The sequence below is a fragment of the Pelodiscus sinensis genome, chromosome 21 (assembly GCF_052426305.1).
Source record: "Pelodiscus sinensis isolate ZL-2025 chromosome 21, ASM5242630v1, whole genome shotgun sequence".
Taxonomy (NCBI): Eukaryota; Metazoa; Chordata; order Testudines; family Trionychidae; genus Pelodiscus; species Pelodiscus sinensis.
In genome coordinates, this window is record NC_143072.1 from 1596978 (window position 1) to 1618400 (window position 21423).

The 21423-nt window shown below is 46.0% G+C and overlaps 1 protein-coding gene across 1 annotated transcript in view; it reads left to right on the forward strand.

Moving 5' to 3' along the window:
* The first annotated feature begins 17688 nt into the window (after nucleotides 1-17688).
* Nucleotides 17689-21423, forward strand: part of MYL10 (myosin light chain 10) — a 28290-nt gene continuing 24555 nt past the window's right edge. Inside the window, exon 1 of the mRNA XM_006114226.5 lies at nucleotides 17689-17838. Within this exon, the coding sequence (XP_006114288.1) occupies nucleotides 17836-17838 (3 nt within the window). The 5' untranslated portion in view covers nucleotides 17689-17835. The remainder of the gene's footprint in view (nucleotides 17839-21423) is intronic.

Here is a 21423-nt window from a genome sequence, read left to right on the forward strand (position 1 = left end):
CAGCTCTCCTGCCCAAGCCGGCCACTTTCCTGTGCCTAGTGCGGAGATCCTGTGCCTAGTGCGGGTGCCCGCCTCTTGTGGTCCCGGGCAAGCTCCCGGGAGCCGCTAGCCTGGTCCCGGGAAGAGCGGGAGGGCTGGGGGGCATCGGGTGGGTGGCTCGATCTGTGCCAGGTGCAGGGTCTGCTGGCTGGGTGCTGGCAGGCTTGCACCTGGCACGGGCACCATAGCCAGCCCGTGCCCCTTTAAGGGATCCGGGGCCGGGAGGGGGGCAGTTCAGTTTCCCTGGTGTTGGCCAGAGTGGCCACCAGGGAAACCTGGGGAGGGCTAGCCTCCCACTAGTTCAAATTAAGGGGCTACACACCCCTTAATTCGAACTAGCTAGTTCGAACTAGGCTTAATCCTCGTGGAATGAGGATTACCTAGTTCGAACTAAGCGCTCCGTTAGTTCGAATTAAATTCGAACTAACGGAGCTCTAGTGTAGCGCCTATGAAAGTTAGTTCGAACTAACATCCGTTAGTTCGAACTAACTTTGTAGTGTAGACATACCCTCAGCTAACTTGGAAGTGGCAAATGGGACAGTTTTAGAGAAAACCAAGAGACCGAATGCAGCAGAGAGAGAATCAGCTCAGCATTAATTGCTTGTTATAGAGAGAAAAATTGTAACTACGCCTGACATGGCCGTGCTGCTAAGGCATTGGAAAGCGTTAGCTCCCCAGATGAACCATATGGAGGCTGGATATGTAAATATAATCCGTTATTCAGAGCAGCATTTTACTACCTGCCTTTAAGAGGCACAGGGCGCCTGTAAACCTCAATATGAAATTTCCGTTGGCTAGAAATAAATTCAGCTCAGTGTTTTGTTTTTATTCCCCCTGTGGCACCAGGATGCGAAAGTTAACGTGTGCCTTACAACATTTTGCAATGCTCACTCAGTGCTGGAGTGAGATGGCTGGCAGATGAGGTTTTCAGAATCAGGATACTGGCTTCCTCACACTGCAAAGGAAATCCAACGTGCCTAGGGCTATATCAGGAATGCAGAATGCCTTCTTCACAACAGTAGCTCTCAGTAGGGTCAGTGGAAAAAGCAGGAGTTCAGCACCTCTCTGAATTTGATGCTGAGTTTCACTAACTCAGACTCAGCTGTCCTGATAGCATTTATTAGCATTACAGGTTGAATCTCTCTAGTCGGGCACCCTCGGGACCTGATGGATGCCGACCCAGAGAATTTTCCAGACCACGAGAAGTCAGTGTTGCCTAGCAGCATTCCCAACACTTCCTCGGCTTACTGGGCTGTTAGAAGACATTTAGGGGTTAATTAGAGCTAAATAACAGCACAGAACACTGAGAGCCAGGACTGGTGGCTGTAAACAAACTTTATGGGACTGTTGGAAACTTGGCCACACGCATGATAAGTGGACATCCAGCTAACTGAAATCATGCTGGACCACGGGTGTTGCCGGACTAGAGAGGTTCAACCTGTAGTTGTATTTCCAGTGGCCCCCAGTCATGGACCAAAACCCTGCAGTGCTGGGTGCTGTGCAAACACAGAGCAAAATGATAATCCCTGCCCTAAGAGCTGACAATAAAAGACATAACCAACAGATGAATACAGATGGAAGAGGGCTTGTGATTTATTTCTGCTAAGTATGACGGTGTCGTAGAAGATGTCATAACGGTTTCTTATTTATAGCTTGAGCCCGCGAGGTGCTAAGTGCTCTAGCTCGGTTGAACTGGAAATGTAAACACATGCTTATTTGTGCAGCACGTGCAGATGTGTGTCAAAACAGCTATATTTGAACTGGAAAATGTTATATTTGAACTGGAATAGGATAACAATACCTATTAGGGGCATGGAACAGCCACCATTTGAGGAGAGATCAATAAATCTGGGACTTTTCAGCTTGGAGGAGGGGTGAAATGATTGAGGTCCATAAAATCATGCCTGGCAGAGAGAAAGTGGATAAGGAAGTGCTATTTACTGCTTTTCGCCACACAGGAACTAGCCACTTTTTGTCCGAAGCTGGAAATGAGCAGCAGGGAATGGATCCCTTGATGGTTACCTGTTCTGTTCATCCCTTCTAGGTTCAGGTTGGTTTTGGAAGACAGGACGCTACATGGACCTTTGTTCTGATCCAATACAACTCTTCTTATAGTCTTATGCTTAACTTAAGCATGTGAGCAGCCCCATGGCAGGAGCAAACACTTCACTTTTATGACACTGACCAGTCTGAATGTTTCAAGTTTCCATTAGAGTGGTAGAAGTCAGTAAGAGGCCCTATAAAAAGGAATTGGGAAGAACTGTAATGAAAGATGGCATGGCTGGCCTTGGACTTGTGGGTAGAGATTATCCCTGACTCTTTACTGCAATTTGTCATTATCGACAGGAATCCAAAATGCTGGGGTTTCCTCATCTTGGTTTTGGGTAGTAGCACTCCTCTCGAGAGAACTGGGCATCTTAATGCTGTCTCATTGAAAGAGCCACCACGTGGCTTCCAAGAGATGCTGTTGTCCTAATCTTCAGTTATTCTCAATGAATCAAAGACAAAAGTCAATGTTTCTCTGCCGCCAGAGGTGTTTTCTGCTCCTTGACAGCTTGAGGCTAGCTTTATGTTCTCTCCATCTCTTCCAGGCTGGAAATAAGTCCCGTCTTTGCTTGTCCCGCCTCTAAGACTTGTTCCCTTTCCATTCCCCAATCTGCATCTGCTGCCAGTCCTAGGGCTTTCCAGTGCAGGGAAGCAGCAAGAGCACAGTTGCCAGCACAAGTGGCACACGGCCCAAAGTGACTCCGTCCTTGGAGACTAGCCATTGAAGGAGGTCAACTGGAAAGAGACCAGGGGGGTTCTCTAACTTATGGCTGGGTGAGTGGCAGCTGATTCATTCTCTGCCGGTTGTGTGAGATGTTGGGGAAAGGAAAAGGCAGGGAGAGAGGTGAGGCCATAGCAACAAGGGAAAGAAAGTTCTAGAAAGGCTGGAGACAAGTTACCTTATCCATTGGGTCTTACGGTGAAGTATTCCCCCGGCAGAATTCCTGGGTCTTGTCCCAAGTCTCAGTATGATAACACAGAGAGGTAAAGTGGGTATAGGAATGCAGGGGGAAGTGGAGGGGATGGGCTAAACATGAGGGCCCAAAGAATTTACACCTCTATTAGAATTATTGCCATCACCTATCCTCTATATTATGACAGAACCTAGAGGGTTTCCTTGATGAAGAAATCAGGAAGGTATTGATCGCACAGTGTGAGCGCAGAACATCCACCACAGTGTCTACCAGCGACGGAGAGCCAGAGAGCCAGATCGGATTAGCATATAGGCCGTAGTAACAGCCATGCAGACAGCTCCGTGCGCCATCAGTTTGATCTGTCTGTATTGAGCGGGAGCCTCTCACCTGCTTTACTTTGGGTTTTGGTGTCTGGGATCATTTGCGATCACTGTATCGGCCTCCTACATTGGATTTCCCACAGGACGGAGGTTGACAGGGATGACGTGCGTCTGCCCCTGGCCTCCCTGCTCTCCTCTTCTCGTTGCTGTTGCTGTGGGTTTCTTTGACATGCAGAGTCTGGGCAATGCCAAGCTGTTGGTCTGAGTGGTGCCCAGCCATGTGTGATACAATCTCTCTCATTCTGAGGTTATTGCGGCAGGGCCCATCGTGACCTGGCCATGGTCCTGTGCAGGGGAGGCTATCAACCCCATCGAGCAGTGACCCCAGAGGGAGGATTCACCCTGAATATGCTATCTGTTCTATGCTTCCCTTACAAGGGTGCTTTGTTAATCTCCAGAGCTATATCTACACAGCAGTGTTATTCCAAAATAACATAGTCCGCGTCTTCACAGCAGGCAGTTATTTCGCTATAATGTCAAAATAATGTCGAGCTGGAGGACTTCTTACTCTAACTGCTGAAACCCTCATTTTACGAGGAGTAAGGGAAGTTGGAGGACGAGTGCTCTGCTCAGACTGCCTGCTGTGTAGACAGCGCCAAAAGCCGAAATAAGCTGTTTCGACTTCAGCTACGCAATTGACGTAGCTCAAGTTGCGTAGCTTATTTCGGCTTTAGCCCTGCTGTGTAGACGTGCCCTATAGGAGCTACAGTGATGGAGATTGCCCCGCACTTGCACTGAATCAGCCAGCATGTCCTCTGGGTACTCCAACTCCAGCCTGATTCTCTGGCAGATTGGGTGTTGTGGACAGATTTGTCCCTCCTTCCTACACACACTCTCTGTGCTTACTGCTTCTGGGGCTTCCATCCACTGACGAGAGCTCTGGGGATCCCATTTGATTCTCAGGCACAAGCTTTCCCCTGCTGATTTGAGTGGATTTCAGTTTTGCCAACACTCATGATTTTATCATGAGTTTTGTAAGTCTCGCGTGCCAGGCACCTGAGACTCTCAGCCATCATTTAGAAACAAACACCTGATTCTAGGGTTGCAGAGAAAAACTTGAACACAGAAATGGTAAAGGCTTAACATCAAGAAAAAAAATCTCATGTGACTTTAAAAGTCTCAGGCTATGTCTACAGTACAAGGTTTTCGTGGTAGAGAGTATGCTAACAATGGACTCATTAGCATGAGTCACGATATCATTAGCATATTTTCTGCTGATGCTTTTTGCACAAGGGGTTTTTGCACAAAAAGAAGCAGTGTAGCCACTTCTGTTTTGTGCAAAAAAAACCAAAAAACAAAAACCCTTTTGTGCAAGATCCTTATGCCTCTCCTGGAAAAAGGTTTTTCTGCACAAAACAGAAGTGACTACACTGCTTCTTTTTGCACAAAAACCTCTTACGCAAAAAGCATAAGCAGAAAAAAATGCTAATGATATCGCGACTCATGCAAATGAGTCTGTTATTAGCATACTCTCTGCCGTAAGAACTTGTAGTATAGACAAAGCCTCAGAGGGGTAGCTGTGTTAGTCCCTACAGTGCCACAAGGCTACTCATTGCTTTTAAAGGTACAAACTAACAAAAATATATATAGTATCATGAGCTTTTATGGGCAAAACGCATTTCTTCAGATGAGATGATCTTTAGTGTAGAATACCTTGTGATGCTTCGGGGGCTGATGTGCTATTCAAATGACTGGCATTGGCCATGCCGGGGTAGATGCGAGTGTCGCTTGGAATTGGCACTTGTTGGATACCTGGTGCCGCAAGCTCTCAGGGTACTTTACGTGTCACCTCTCAGTACATCCAGATGGGCTGTGTACATACATAGTGCCTCTGGAATGCAGAATAGGTTAGCTGACTGATTTGGGTGCACCGTAGCTAGAGGCAATTCTATAAGCCATCCAACAGAAGGCCAGTGTAGCGTGGGTGGGTCCTAGATTTAAGAAGAGCTCAGTGCCTTGGAAGATTGAGCCTTCCCTCATTTCTCACGCCTGCGGGAAGAGACATCAGTGTGTATTACAGCTCATCGACCCCTGTATTGTGAAATGCACCCCTTCCCCATCCTCTCCCCGCCTCCCCCCATGACACATCTCAAGACAGGCCTTGGCTCAGATAGAAGGCCTCATATCATGTGCTGTCCTCTATAGAAAATAGGGATGTAAAACCCCGTTTAATTGGTTAACTGATTAAACAAGATGTTTAACCTGTTAATTGATTAAATAGGGGCAGGAGGGGGGGCTGCTCCAACCTGGCTGGGCTGGAGCGGCCCTCCCACCCACCTCGGCTGGGCCCCACAGGGTTGAAGTAGCCCATGGTAGGTGGGGAGTTGCTCCAGCCCTCACTGGCCAAACTTTCACATCCTTCACAGAAAAACAAACGTGATGGGGCCAGATTTTGATCTGTCACCTCCCAGCAAATCCTGAGTCACTCTACTAACTCCATGAGATTATTCTGCATTTACACAGGTGTGACAGAGTTCAGAATCTTGCCCATTGCTCCTTGTGCTTGTCATGATAGTTGAAGTGTTGGAGGTGAGTCTGTCCTATTGACAGTATCTGGAAACCAGTCTCAATTTGGTAAACTGGGATCTCCCACCAGAGAATGGTTAGCTTTTGTCACTAGGACTTAGTTGGTGGATTGGCCCGTTTGGCAAACCCCTACACGATCATGCAGCATCAGATCTCTGCTGGGACCTGTTGTGCTGTTACTGCTACTCCACATTTAGTTGTGTGTGTGCTGTCGCCCACCATGGAACAGAAGTGACTTCAAACCGCAGTCTCATGTGATCCACACATTCCAGGATTCATCTGCAATTAAACCACAAAATACATGACATGAGTTTAGTGCCTGGGTCCAAATTCTGATACTACTTTTGGCAAACAAAATTCTCTGGTGGCCTCATTTTTGTGGCCTCATTTTTGCTCTCTGGCCTACACCACAGGGTAAAGTTGACTTAAGATATGCTACTCCAGCTCCATTAATCACGTAGCCAGAATCGAAGTATCTTAAATCGTGATTTGGTGCCGTCCACACTGTGGGGGAGGTTGACAGGAACACACGCTCCCATCGACTTCCCTTACTCTTTGTGTGGAGCAAGAGTACCAGCACCGATGGGAGCACCCTCTCAGTTTGAATTAACGTGTCTTCACTAGACCCGCTAATTCGAACCCTGGACGATCGACTGTGGCAGCATCAATCTTCTCTGTAGTGCAGACGAACCCTGATTGAGGAGGTATAAAAACAAGCACAGCTGAGGTCTTAGCCTGGTGAACTGACATTGTCCCTTCCTCCCCAAATAAAAAAAGGTAGGAGCCACCATGCTACGTGTATTCTAAACGTTTCCGAAATGGTACATGTGATCAAACAGAAACTGTGAATATATTGGATCAATTTTGAGCAGTAATCTAGCAAAGGCAGGGCAAGATCCAGTGACTGGAGGGTGAAGATTTTTAACAGCGAGAGCAGTTAACCAGCGGTACAACTTACCCAGTGATGTGGTGGATTCTCCGTCCCTTGATGTCTTTACATCCAGTGTGGACAGCTTTCAAAAACAGGCTGTAGCTCAAATACAAAGTGTGGGGTTGGTGCAGGAAATACTAGCTGAGATTCTGGGGCCTGTGTTATGCAGGAGGTGAAGCTAGATGATCATAATAGTCCCTTCGGGCCCTTAATTCTATGACTATGACTCTTGCAAAACCCAGTAGACTCCATTGTAATCCATCACCTAGTCTGTTAGATTTTATAGGTCTCTCTTGGCCTTTATTGGGGGAGTAGTAGGCTAAGGGACCAATAAACGAATGAATTGCTTGTTCCATTCCAGATATAGTCACCTGCTTGAACTAGTAAGGAACCATGTGAAAAATTTCAATCAGGAATTTCTATGAAGATAGTGGCATAATATTAACTTTCCTTCTTTGTGCTTATGTATGATGATAGCATCCTTAGATATTTGCAATTATTATTTTTTTTACATCCTAGACTGCACTGTTTAATCAGAAAAAGATACTCAATTTGCGGTATGCAAATTGTGTATCTTTTTTCGATTTACTTTCTAAAGAGGCTCTTTTGAAATTTGGCGCCTCTACACAGTACCAAATTGCGAAAGAAAGTGCTCTTTCATGCCATCCCTTATTCCTCATAGAATAAGGTTTACAGGGATAGTGAAAGAGCGCATACGTTCTTTTGAAAAAAATTTCGAAAAAGAGGACACGTTCCTTGGACATGGCATTGCTTTTTCGGGATACTTCTGGTATTCTGAAAAAGCAATACAGTCTAGATGTAGCACCTCTGGCATGCTCTTTGGGCCTGTTGGGCGGAGACCAAAGCAGCGAGGCGTGTTGTGAATTGGTTTGGGGTCCTGCTTTTGCTTGCTGCAGTGGTGGTACGAGGTGGCATGAAATGAGCTGGTATCTGTTTCATTCTCTGTGGAAGTTGGATGGGTGTGTGGTGTAGGGACAGGTCTGGGGGGAGGAAGAATGTTTTTCGGGGTGATGGCTCTGAGGTGAGACCTATTCTTGTCTCTGTCCCAGTGTTCCTTTGTGACTGTCAGCAGGACACTTCTTCTGTGCTCATGTTCTCCCTCTGTAGCATCTACCTCACAGGCGTTATGACTTTGGTGATGTTCTTGAGCAGCTCAGACACTATGGAAATTAGTGCAATACGAGAGCCTATGAGGATAGGGGGGCAAATCCTTACTCAGACAAGGATTTGGATGCTGTGCAGTAAACGAGGCACGGGGCCATACACTAAACAACGATTCTGAAAAGAAACAGTGAACAGCTGCTTTGTTTGCAGAGCACCATCCATCCTGCACACGGAATGAGGCTGGGCCCTGCAGCCTAATCGGCCAGAGTTAAAGGTGCAGGAGCTACAATTCTGTTGCCATTTCCTGACTTTTGAGGGCTTCATTTTCCAGCTTTGATGTTCTTGTCATGCAGTTTTATTTGTAAGGACTAAATCTACAGGGTCTGATTCGCCTTCATGAAAATCCTGCCTTGCCCGGTGAATTTGGGGGAGTCGCAGCAACGTGAAACGGGTATGAGCAAGAAGGGAATGAGACTTCCTGTCTACAGACGATCCGTCAGAATTCCATCCAAATGCCCAGCATCGGAGGAGTAGGTGGGTATCAAGTGAAATACAAAACAATGACAACCGTGCATTCTTCTGTGGCCACATCACAGTATGTCACTCTTGTCACGTTGAGTTACAGTCGTCTGCTTTCCAGTGTGTTATGTTATGCCACTTGACACAGTGCAACACACTGTAAGTAACATAAAATGACCTCCAAGTATAGAAAAGAACACAGGTTTTGTCAGCTTGGATAGTGGCTATAAATTCTGGGACAGAGAGAGAGAGAGAGAGAGAAAGAGCAAGGGAGGCAGGGGTCCATTTCATTGCACTGAACAGCAACTGCACAGAACTTAAATTAAAACTGCAGCAACCCAGCTGCCCTGGCTGTTTCCAAGTAGGTCTACATGTCTCTGCTCAATAGAGGAAGAGAAGCGGATTCTCAGTGGGCTCCTGGTTGTTTAATTTATTAAAAAGCCCGGAGCAGTATCTGTAATAGCTCTTCCTTTGGTGTACTTAGAGAGGCGGCAGTCCCAGTTACCACACATGGAGGACTAACATCCCTGAGACTCCCAGATCCCATTGCTGGTTTTGGAAAATTAGTAATCAGATCAAGATTCACTAGTGGGCTTTCTGAGCCTCAGTGTGTAACGTGTCCTCGTTAGAGGGGTTTAATCAGCTGCAAACTGCTGAAGGAGGAGGGGGAGGAAAAAGGGGCCATCTTGTGTTTGGAAGGAAAATAGAACCCCTAATTAATTTAAGCTAACTGAGGAAGAGTGGCTGGCTCAGGGGAAGACAGTGTCTTTCATGACTCATTTGAAATTCTGGCTCTGTGGACGAAGGAATCGGCAGTGGTTCGCCTCGGTGAAGTGAGTCCATGCTCTCCAGACCCAGCGGTAGAGAGGGATAGTGCACGGCCAGGTGCAGTGTAGAAGTACAGTGCTCTCGCATGATGCTCACTAAGGGTATGTCTACACTACAGAGTTATTTCGAAATATCTTATTTCGAAATAATTAATTCAAAATAAGTTTTTTCAAAATAACGTGTCTACACACAAAATGCATTTCGAAATAGCGCGTCCACACTGAGTGGACGCTGAATCGTGTTTAAAGCCGGCCGGAACCGGGTCCGGCAGGGCATCAGGTCAGGCGTTACTTTGTGTGGCTGCTGCCTGAGGCTATCTGATGCCTGTGCTTAAAGCCCCCACCCCCACCCCGGACAGCCAGTTCTCAGATTTCCCTACTTGCTTGCCTACCTCGATGAGGGACAGCAAAGCATTTTGTCTCTGCGTGCTCTGGTTGCCCTCACTCGGGACACCACAGCGCTCTGCAACATGGAGCCGGAGCTGCCCCTGGGCACTCTGGTGCTTCTCTTGGACGTGTTGCTGTGATCCTGGCTGCACTTTCTGCAGGCTGCCATCCAGGAGGTCCATCGGGGGGGGGGGGCTGTCAGTATCCAGGTGGCCCTGCGGGAGAGCTTCCACCCTGAGGAGCACTATGAGCTTCCCTGGTCTGCCCCACTGGGGGCTTGTGCCTCATTCCTCCCTCACGTCCTTCCACTTACCCCTCCTAACCCCCCTTCCTGATGTCAAATAAAATACACATATTTTCATGAACACAAACTCTCTTTATTTAACAAAATGGGGGGAATGAAACTCTAGTGAGACTGGGGAAAGGAGGCAGGAGAGGGGAGAAGAGAGTGTGGGAGAGGGGAGGGGGAAACCTGGGAGGAGGGAGCTGGAAGGGGGAAGCAAGGGGAAGAAGGGGGAGGAGAAGCTCAGGGCTCAGGGTTGGGGGGTCTCATCAGACCAACTTGATTTTCATGCGAACCTGCTCCTGGGTTTGCATGTGGCCTTTGGTGGCCAGGCTGTCAGCTCTCCTGCCATAGACGGCCGCATTCCTCCATCTAGTGCGGAGATCATGGATGTTGGGGGCATCTCCCCCAAACCTGAATAAGAGTGGCCACCAGGGCACCCTGGGAAGGCTGGAGGCCCCCTATTTCGATATAAGTGTCTACACAGCACTTATTTCGAAATAGCTATTTCAAATTTGGCGTTATTCCTCGTAGAATGAGGTTTACCAAATTCGAATTAAGTGCTCTGTTATTTCGAATTAATTTCGAAATAGCGGTTTGGCTTTGTAGACGCTAGTAAAGTTATTTCGAAATAACGGCTGTTATTTCGAAATAACTTTACTTTGTAGACATACCCTAAGTGCTCTTGTGGATCCTGCTGCCTCACAAGAAAGGTTCCATGGTGGAACTTGCGTGCACAGTAGAAGAGTCCACATGGTGAGTTAGCGCACGGCACACTGAGCATTGTATATTTACACCTTGCTGTGCACAGCTGTTTTTGCACAAAAACCCACAGAGTGTCCGCCCCCAAATGTGTTTTTGCACAGGAAACCCTACAGTCAATCGACAGAACAGAGGGCTTTTTGCGGTGTAGGTATACCTCCTTCTATGAGGCATAACTCCTTTTTGCACAACAGTTCTTGCGCAAAAAGATGTGTGTGTAGCTCAACAGGGGTTTCTTGCACAAAAAGAGCCGATCGCAAAAAGCACAGGTGCTCTGATGGCCATTCTATGAATGGCAATCAAAACTTTCTTGCGCAAGAGTGTCCATGCCGTGTGGACACTCTCGTGTGCAAAAGCACATTGCTTTTACGATGTGCTTTTGAGGTGTGGACGCGCTTTTGCGCAAGAAGTTTGTGGAAGATCTCTTCCGCAAAAAGCATCTTGCGCAAAAACCCAGCAGTGTACACAAAGCCATTGAGAGGGAATGAAGATGGAAGCCCATTGTAAAGGATATTTTTAAAATCAGACACAATTCAGTGAAGGGGATGAGGTTAGTGGAACTAGGAAGCATTGTCTAGTAGTGGTTAGAAAGGCAAAGGAGCTGGAACAATTTGTATAGTGGAGGTGCTGAGAGCCATTGGACCAAACTGTATATAATGCAACAGCTCCCTGTGTCCCCAGTTCCAGCACCTATATAAAGAGAACACTGCATCAGAACTGAATTTTGTCACTGACTCATCACATGATCTTGGAAAAGTCACCTGACTTCCCTCTGCATGATTCTGCATCTGTAAATTGAGTCTAAATTAATCTTCTTTCTGTCTTCCCTTGTGTGAAGTGCAGTACATTGTGATTTATAATATTGTAGAGTGTAAGAGCACTGAACAAATAAACAGTTACTGTTCCCGATGAAGTGGGGTTTGCCCATTAAAGCTAATGATCCTATATATTTTTGTTAGTCTCTAAGGGTATGTCTAGACAGTGGGGCTAGTTCTGGACACAGGCAGTGTCCTGAAATAGCTACCCCATCTTTTAAACGCACCCGTTCTTTCGAAATATTTTTCGAAATAACAAGCGCGCTATTTCGGCATCCCTTTCATTCCACGAGGGCTAAGGGATGTCTCGAAATAACGCATTATTTCAAAATTTGGCGCTGTGTAGAGGCACCAAATTTCAAAATAAGCTATTTCAAAATACAATTGAAATAAGATACGCAATTTGCTTAGCGCAAATTGCATATCTTATTTCAAGCTCAGAGTGCTGTGTAGACGCACCTTCAGGTGCCACATGACTACCTGTTGTTTTTTAAAGTTACAGGCTAACATGGCTGCCCCTCTGAGACTTTGTTCTGAAATGTTACTTGAGTGCAGGGGTTTACCTACAACTACACGGATCACCTTGCAGCCTCAGAGCCTATGGGTATGTCTACACTACTCCGCTAGTTCGAACTAGCGGGGGTAATGTAGTCATCCGCAGTTGCAAATGAAGCCCGGGATTTGAATTTCCTGGGCTTCATTTGCATGAAGCCAGCCGGCGCCATTTTTAAATGCCGGCTAGTTCGAACCCCGTGCCGCGCGCTACATGCGGCACGGAGTAGCTAGTTTGGATTAGGCTTCCTAATCCGAACTAGCTGTACTCCTCGTGGAAGCCTAATCTGAACTAGCTACTCTGTGCCGCGTGTAGCCGCGCAGCACGGGGTTCGAACTAGCCGGCATTTAAAAATGGCGCCGGCTGGCTTCATGCAAATGAAGCCCAGGAAATTCAAATCCCGGGCTTCATTTGCAACTGCGGATGACTACATTACCCCCGCTAGTTCGAACTAGTGGGGTAGTGTAGACATACCCTATGTCATTAAACATGAGACGTTCTGGCAAGAATTTCAAAGGCTGTGAGGAAAATCATTCCCGTTGGTAGCACATTAAGGCTACGTCTACATTGGCCCCTATTTCGAAGTAGGAATAAGAGATCCTCCGGAAAAGGGCGCTTTTTTCCAGAGGATCGGGGCCAGTGTAGACGCTCTTTTCCGGCTTTTCTAAAAGCCGGAAAAAAGCGGCGGACATTTTTATTTAAATGCCGCGGGGGATATTTAAATCCCCCGCGGATTTCCCTATTACGACCTGTCAAATTAGCATGCCCCTTTCGGAAAAGGGGCCAGCGTAGACGTAGCCTAAGAGACAAGGGGACTTTACGACAGAAAAATCCCATTGAAGGGAGAATGGATGCCAGAGACCTCCTGTTATTATTTTCTGTTCTAATAAATCATTTTATTGTCCCCTCCACAGCACAAAGAATTGAAATCAACCTGCCCTGTGACAGTCTGACTCTCTAAAGGAGTGTCCTGTTCTGACGAGCCCGAGGGGGGGAAAAGGCAAAGAAACAGAAAGGCAGATCAAAAAAGAGTAATACAAAGCGCCTGAGAGGTAGACTTAAGTTTGGTATTTAATATTTCAGGTACAATACTCACTTTGCTTCAATTATCTTTGGTTGTTTTTTTTTTCCCCCCAAAGGAAATTGCCTTTTGAATCAGCCAGCTCTCTAATTACCAGATTGAACGATTGAAATTTTTAGGGCAATTAAATTCAAGCCTTCCCTTTTCAGATTTCATGTTATCCCCCTCTTCTCCCTCCCCTCTCCAGTCTGGAGCCTTTCTCTAATTTGGAGGCCGTTTTGCAAGAGGCAAGTAAACCTTTAAAACCAAGATGCATGTCTCTCCAAATTCCTCTGTGGATTTGTTTTATAGACTAAGCAGAGAGGGACCTGGTGAGTTTCTGCTCTCAGTATACACATGTAACGAACATAATGCAGGGTGGGTTTTATTCTAACCTGGCTTTTTATTGTAAAAAAATCCTGCAAAACTGGAGAATGCAGGCAAAATGAGTAATGGAGAAAATAAAAATGCAGATCAACATAGTAGACTGTGTGGCAAATTGATCATTTGTGATGATGATAATACAGTGGTGTAGCGAGGGGGGCTGTTGACCCAGGGCGCCACTCTAGGGGGGTGCCTATTTAGTCCCCTTCCACTCCCCCTGTCTTCCCTCAGCTTGCCTGCTCTTCCTCCGCCCTCCGCCACAGGCTGGAGCCTCCTCCCTGCCTCTCCGTCCCCAGCCTGACCCCTGCTCCATCTCCGCCGGTGGGTTAGTGTGTGCAGGGGCCTGGCCCCAAACTGGAGGGGGTGGGTGAAGATGCGGTACAAGCTCCCCCTCCCAGGGTTGGGCTCAGCCATGCACCAGGTTTGGGGCCCCGCCGCATGGCAGGGGAGGGGGCCCAGATTTTTCCTTTGCCCCCAGGCACAAAACACCGTCACTATGCCTCTGTAATAAAAATATACGATAAGACCCTAAGAATCACAATACAATAAAATTTCCAATAATGCAAGTGTTAAGGCGAGAATACACCATGTTTAGATAGCAAAGGCAAATATTCCTTCAAAAGAAATCAAATCGGCAGAGTGAAATCCTGACTCTACTGAAATTAAGGACAAAACTACCAGTGTATCATTATTGTTAGATTACAGCCAGGATCATGCCCAGCAAAATACTTAAGTATGTGCTTAATGTAAATACATGAGCAATTACATAGCCTTCAGCAGGACTACTTGTAACCACCACCACATAGATTTGAACCTGGGACCTCTAGAGCTTAGTATAGAAGCTATTATAGCATGAGCTATAAAGCCAGATATTATCTCTTGCTGTAAGTGGTCTAAATGCTACTATATGGGACAGGGAACCACACTAGGTGTGTGGGTTACATATTTACTAAGGATGTTAAAATGCAGTTAATTAAATAACGGGCACACTCTCAAGACGTGGAAAACGCTATTACCGAAAATAGCACCACAGTGTAGACGTACCCTGGGTGACATGTTGTATAAAAAGAGCCTTTATCACATCACCCACAGTATACTTTTGAAATCCTGTTAAATTAGCCTCAAAAGCCGGATTGCTATGCAGCATGCAGTTGCAGGGGACTGGACTGCCTGGGTCTGATTCTACATTGGGTTTACACTGGTGTAACCGCACTTAAGTCAGGATAATAAATTCTGTCCTAAACTCTGACTGCCCCCAGGACAATTTCACTGAAGCCAATGGAACTGCTTTATAGTAGCTTATTTACTACTTATTGGTCATTGCTTATTATTTATGGCTTAGTTTTCACTGTATTATTTATGGCTTGGTTTTCACTGTAGCTGTTGAGAGGGCTTTAAACACAACCGCTTGCTGTCAAAGTTAAGACGTGAACTGCAGCGAAGGGCTGGCCACTGGGAAGAAGGTAGGTAAGCACACACCTATCTTTAGGTGTAACTGACTTCAGTTTGCTTCAATACCTTCTTTAACCCAAGCCAATAGGATTGCAGTATACAGCTACTTGGGAGACCAGTACACATGACTAAACAGCATGGCTTTTTCAATTGCATTGTCTGATTTATCATAGGCTTTTATACTATTTTAATGATCGGGGTTCCTGAGGTCCTACATGAAGCTGCACTATGTCAGCTTTCTTCAATAAGTGAGTTGTGAGCAGGCCCACTGACGGGTAGAAGCTGCTTTGGCTAGGCTTGAGTGCCCCTACCTACGGTGTGGCAGTCCCTCCAGCAGCCCCTTGCCCGCAGTGGGTTTGTACGTGTTGTGTGCATGCCCATGTGCAATGACAGACGTACTAGTCTGACGGTGAGCTCTTGACATTTACAGATATGTGTCACCTCTAATGAAAGTGAGAGGCAGGAATTCGTTTGGGTTTGGAGTAATGTTTATAAATATGCCATACATATATCTCTAGAATTTTCTAGACATATACTTGTAGGGTACGTCTACACTGCAGTGCTATTTCGGGATACCAGGGGTATTCCAAAATAGCTACCCCGTGTTTTTTGAACGCTTCTGCTACTGTGAAATATAGCGGACGCGCTATTTTGGCATCCCTGTAAACCTCGTTGCATGAGGGATAAGGGATGTCTCGAAATAGTGTGTTATTTTGAAATTTGGCACTTTGTAGACGCGCCAAATTTCGAAATAGCCTATTTCAAAAAAGAATCAAAATAAGATATGCAATTTGTGTAGCGCAAATTGCGTATCATATTTTGAGCTAAGGGTGCTCTATAGACACACACCTAGATGTAAGCTCTTTGTGAGACGGACTCTCTTTTGATTAGTGTGTGTACAGTATCTGGCACAATGGAGACCTGGACCATCACTGGGGTGCCTAAGCATGATGATAAATAAATAGAGAACAATTAATAATAAAATCAGTTTGGGGGGATTCTATATAGAAATGATAATGGAAATTTCTGTGAAACGGTTAGAGACATTTTCCATGAATAGAGATTGCAGCTAATGTGTCAGATTCTGTTCTCATGTAAATGCAGTTCCTCTTGATTTTCCAGTAAGTGGAATTTGGCCCTATCCTTTTTTTCTGAATTTTCAGCCTTATTGGATTTATAGTAGCCTTCTATAGCCAGAAATTAATCTTTCTTTCTTTCTTTCTTTCTTTCTTTCTTTCTTTCTTTCTTTCTTTCTTTCTTTCTTTCTTTCCATTGTAGCAGCACCTTCAGACACCCAGACATGGATTGGGGCCCCATTGTGCCAGGCACTGTACAGAATGTATGATACATTTTGTACTTTTGTTTCCTGCTTTCAGTCAACGTGTGCATTTCATTTAAACAAAGCAATGAATCTACAACCAGGCCCCTGTGATAAGCCAGGGAAATTGTGGCAATACCTTGGATTTAGCCTGCTACCTCTGCCTCATGGTCCATGCTTTGAAGTCCCTGGATCACCAACGATTCACACCTACAATTCACCAAAGATGCCTTTACTGCCACTCACAGAAGTGACAGGAAGTTCAGAATGGTCTACCTAATGCCCCACGCATCATTGCTATCCTTCAGTGCAATGCCTGTCTAGAGGGTTACCCAAATGACTGCTGTATCTACCTGAAGCCTTGTTGGCCTTACCGGGAACCAGAGCAGAGGCAGCAGTCTGCCATGTGTTGCACTCTGCAGGACTGAGGTCTCAACTTAAACAAATGTAAATTGAAAATGAATAATGATTAATAATGGAGTTTAACTGTACAGAGTTATTCATGTCATGCCAAGGGTAAGCGTCTTGCAGACTGGTGATTCTCCCACACTGGAATGGGCCACACCTACAGCACCAGGTTGCTAATAAAATGATGTCCGAGTGGCTGGCATGGTTTGGCTGTGGCTGGCATTCTTTGCCTCTACGGAGGGTGGTGAGGGTTCAGTTCTAGCCTCTCTAGGGCTATGTCTACACTGCAGAGTTTTTGCACAAAAACTCACCGAGTGTCCACACTAAAAGCACGTTTTTGTGCAAGAAAAAGTACAGTAGATCGTCAGAAGACAGGGCTTTTTGCACAAGAGTTATTCCTCTTTCTATGAGGAAAATGCCGTTTTGTGCAAGAACTCTTGCGGAAAAAGGTGTGTGTGGACGGACAAGAAACCCCTGTCGGAAAAAGCACAGGTGCTCTCATGGCCATTCTGAATGGCCATCAGAACTTTCTTGCGCAAGAGTGTCTATGGCAGTGTGGATACTGTCTTGCGCAAAAGCACATGACAATGTGAACGCACTCTTGTGCAAAAACTTTTTGTGGAAGATCTCTTCCACAAAAAGTTCTTGCACAAGAAGCCTGCAGTGTAGACATAGCTAGTTCTGAGTAGTCCTCATGGCCATAAATTTACAGCCAGTTTCATTCTGTGCTTTCTCAAGGTGCCTGCATGCTTCCCTCTTTCCAGGAGGCCTTGACAATCTACAGTCCTTTCTAGCGAGTGACACTGTTTAGAAGCACATGGGGAAAGCCCTGAGCTCTGGCTCACTGGGAGGACTGTACAATTGTATCCCAACTGCCGATCTACTTATCTGCCGCAGTATTTATGTGAAAGCAAAAGCTCTGCTCGGAACAGATGCTTGCAATGGTATTGGGATCCAATTACTGCACTTTTCCAGTCTTACTTCTATTGTCTAAACTTGGTGCAGGCATATTTTTACTCCTCTGTGACACTATATAAAGAAACAATTGACATTGTGTGTGCTGGCTGGTTAGTTGGCACAGAAGGGGCAGAAGGAACAGCAGTGTCATGGTAGGAGTTATTTTCTTTCTTTCTTTCTTTCTTTCTTTCTTTCTTTCTTTCTTTCTTTCTTTCTTTTTAACAGAAACAATGATAATTACAGTGTCAGACCCTGTTAAATCTCATTCTTAAACAGAATCATATTTGGATAGAGGAGCTAGCCAGCACTGGGAACACTGGACAAGCTGCAAATTTCAGAATAACCTTTTGCACTCTATTAGTAAATATGCTAGGTCTGGAGACTACTGGTTGGGAGGAGAGGGTATTTGCCCTGATTTTCCGGCTGGGACCTCAGATATACACTGGAATGGATTTCTCTAGAACCTAAGCCAACCGTTTATCTGGTGGCTTGTGTTTGGTGGTTTTTTCTTTTTCACTCCTTTCGGCATCTCCTCTGTCCTCCATTCTGGTGAGCTGACTCCTTTCCTATAGTGCTCTCTGCCTTTGGAATAATTATTCCAAGACTTTATGTGGCCAAACTGCCCAACACAATGGATCTCAGAATGCGGCAAAACATGTCCCTGAAGCGTCATTGTTACTGCAGATTGTCTGTGATGTTTCTTTTCACTGTGCCTTTTGCTCCGGGAAAGCATCTTCTGAGGCACCTTACAATTCATGGACACATGAAACAGATTTAAAGTAGAAAGAAAAAAAAAAGGTCTTAATGAAAGAAAGCTGAGACTATCTTTACATAAGGAAGAGATCATTTTTTATTAATCAGAGGGAAATGTATATGTAATTATGCAAGATGAACTCTGTGGGGAGGGTTTTTCCTCCTTTATGATGTCTTTAGGGATTTATAAATATTACAGATGTTTTATAGCATCATAATATTTCAGATGTTCAGTAAAGCTACTTTCAAAGGATTAGTGCAGACAAAGCACAGTAAAAAATAATTAGAAGTCAGCCAGTGCTACTAGGTTCTGACATACATACGGGACTAGAGAGAAGGAGAAAGGCAGGATTCAGGGAGATCATTTTTCTAACAAGAAGCAGACCACACAAGTGTTACAGGATAGAATTCTGAAAACTGTGTGTCTGTGGGCCCCGGTTAATACCAGGGAATTTTTAGTAAATTTGGGTCTGTGATGGCTGTACATGCAAGAGAGAGAGAAAGAGAGAGAGACCTTTTATACATTCCAACAACATTCCTGTGTTCACTCAGCTTGGTGACACCTTGTAGCGAATTGTGCTGAAGGGAATCATGTACCCAAAAATAGATTGCATTCTGTTGAAATCTGTTTTGCAGCTTTGTAGACTGCCTGGAATGTACCACCTGTACTAAAAAATACTGACCGCCACAGGTCAGGTCGAGTTACACTGGCTGGGGATGTGGCCTGTGGCTTTCCTATGTGTGTGTGTGTGTGTGTGTGTGTGTGTGTGTGTGTGTGTGAAAGAGAGAGAGAGAGAGAGAGACATTATGTTGGAGGGGATCAGCGGTTCATTTCTATGTGCTGGAGAAGAGGTCATTTCTGTGCATACGTGCCTGAGAAGAAAAGGTATTTATGTAGCCCAAGGAGTCTGCAGAGAGATTTGGGGACACAGAATTTGAACTGGCTGTCCTGGGGAGTGCAATGAGTGCGTGATTGTGGGTGCGTGATGGAAGACAGTGGACTCCATGTGTGTGCTTATGAAAGACAACGGGTAATGGCTAGGGCTGGGGGCGGAGGGATTTTGTAAGGAACAGGAGAGAGAGCTGCTGGCTATGAAAAGGTTGCTGGGAAGGAAGCAGGGAGTGTGTGTAAGACTGTGTGTGGGGCCATGAGGAGGGATTTGGTGGGGGAGGGGGGGATGGAGTGTAAGGGCAGGAGACATAAAAAGATCCCATGTTTCTGGGTATGTCTACACTACCCCGCTAGTTCGAACTAGCGGGGTAATGTAGGCATACCGCAATTGCAAATGAAGCCCGGGATTTGAATTTCCCGGGCTTCATTTGCATAAGCGGGGCGCCGCCATTTTTAAATCCCCGCTCGTTCGAACCCCGTGCCGCGCGGTTACACGAGGAGTAACGGTAGTTCGAACTAGGAAGCCTAGTTCGAACTACCTAGTTCGTGCCGCATGTAGCCGGGCGGCACGGGGTTCGAACGAGCGGGGTTTTAAAAATGGCGGCGCCCCGCTTATGCAAATGAAGCCCGGGAAATTCAAATCCCGGGCTTCATTTGCAATTGCGGTATGCCTACATTACCCTCCTGTTTCGAAATAGGAGGGTAGTGTAGACATACCCTCTCTGGTTTGACAGCTCTCAGGTTTTTATTTGAGTTCTTGGAACCTGATGTGTTGCCTGCTTGAAATGCAGATTGTGGCTCTCAGAGCAGTTTCTGCTACTTACTCCTCTCGAGTATATCATTCCTAGCGAGCCCTGATGGGTTGTATGCACCTCACCGGCCACTGGAAGGATCCAAGTCATGTGAAGCGGGACAGGCCAAGTCTACACTATAAAATGATGTTGACCTAACTCACATTGGCATATAGTCACCACGGTTATTAAGTCACTTGTGTGTGTGCACACTCGGCTCCTTCTGTTGGCCATGCACATACTCACCGGGAGCACTAGTGTCTATTGTTCTGTCAGTGCGGAGCATTGTGGGATGGCTCCTGAAAGCCAGTAAAGGCTGGCATAAGCCATGCAGCAGCTACACTGACCCTGCACCCACCTAATTACAACAACCGTGACTCTACATTGTATGGGGACATGGTGTCTGTGTAGAGAGACACACCAGCGGGAGTCACATTTAAGTGATGAAACTTCTGCAGCTTGATCAGTGCCAGGCAGCTTATGTCGAACTAGCCCAAGGTCAAGCCATTGTGACTTACGCATAGCCGGGTTCTTTGCTGCAGAAATGTGCCACCGGGGCTTAGGCCTCTGTTGTTGCTCCAGTAGTAGGGGCAGTGGCCAGGAGCCCCAGGTCCTTTTAAATTGCCAGGCCCAGGGGCAGGTGCCCCTTTTGGCCCCTCCCTGTCTCGTTGGAAGTCCTGGTGCACTCCTATCAGCACAGAGCATTTTCACCAGATGTACTACAGCAGCATAACCACATGGGTGCGTCCGTGCTGATTTAGTGCTTCTAGGTAGATCTGCCCTCACTTTGCTCCACGAAGCCCCCTCGGGGTGACCTGCAAAAGAAAAAAAAAGAGTTTGTGTCCCCCCTTTTTTTTGTATAAAAGAAGACCTAAGAAGTGGAAGGGTTGATTGTTTCTGCTTGTTTTTCACCTTATAGTATCAGGAATGTCAAGTCTTGTTCCTGTTTTATCTGGAGAACTCCTTGAAAAATTCAGATATGTAGATTTGGAGGTTTCCAAGCCCTTAATTGAATGGGGGTTGGAGGGGCCCTTAATTGAATGGGGGTGGGGAGTGTGCTGTTGAATCTTTGTTTAACAAACATAGACTTCCCCCCCTCCCTTCAGGCACTTGATTTAATTAGCTGTTACTGAAAACAGGGAGTTTTAAACTGTCTGAATAATATTCCTTCCATTCTAAAATATTTAAGTGTCACTTCCTCAGTGTCTCTGATGTCATAAACCATTTATGGGTCCAGGCTCCAGAAGAGTTTTTCAGAATTGGCAAGACCTGACTTTCCCAAACCCACCAAAAGATGCAGA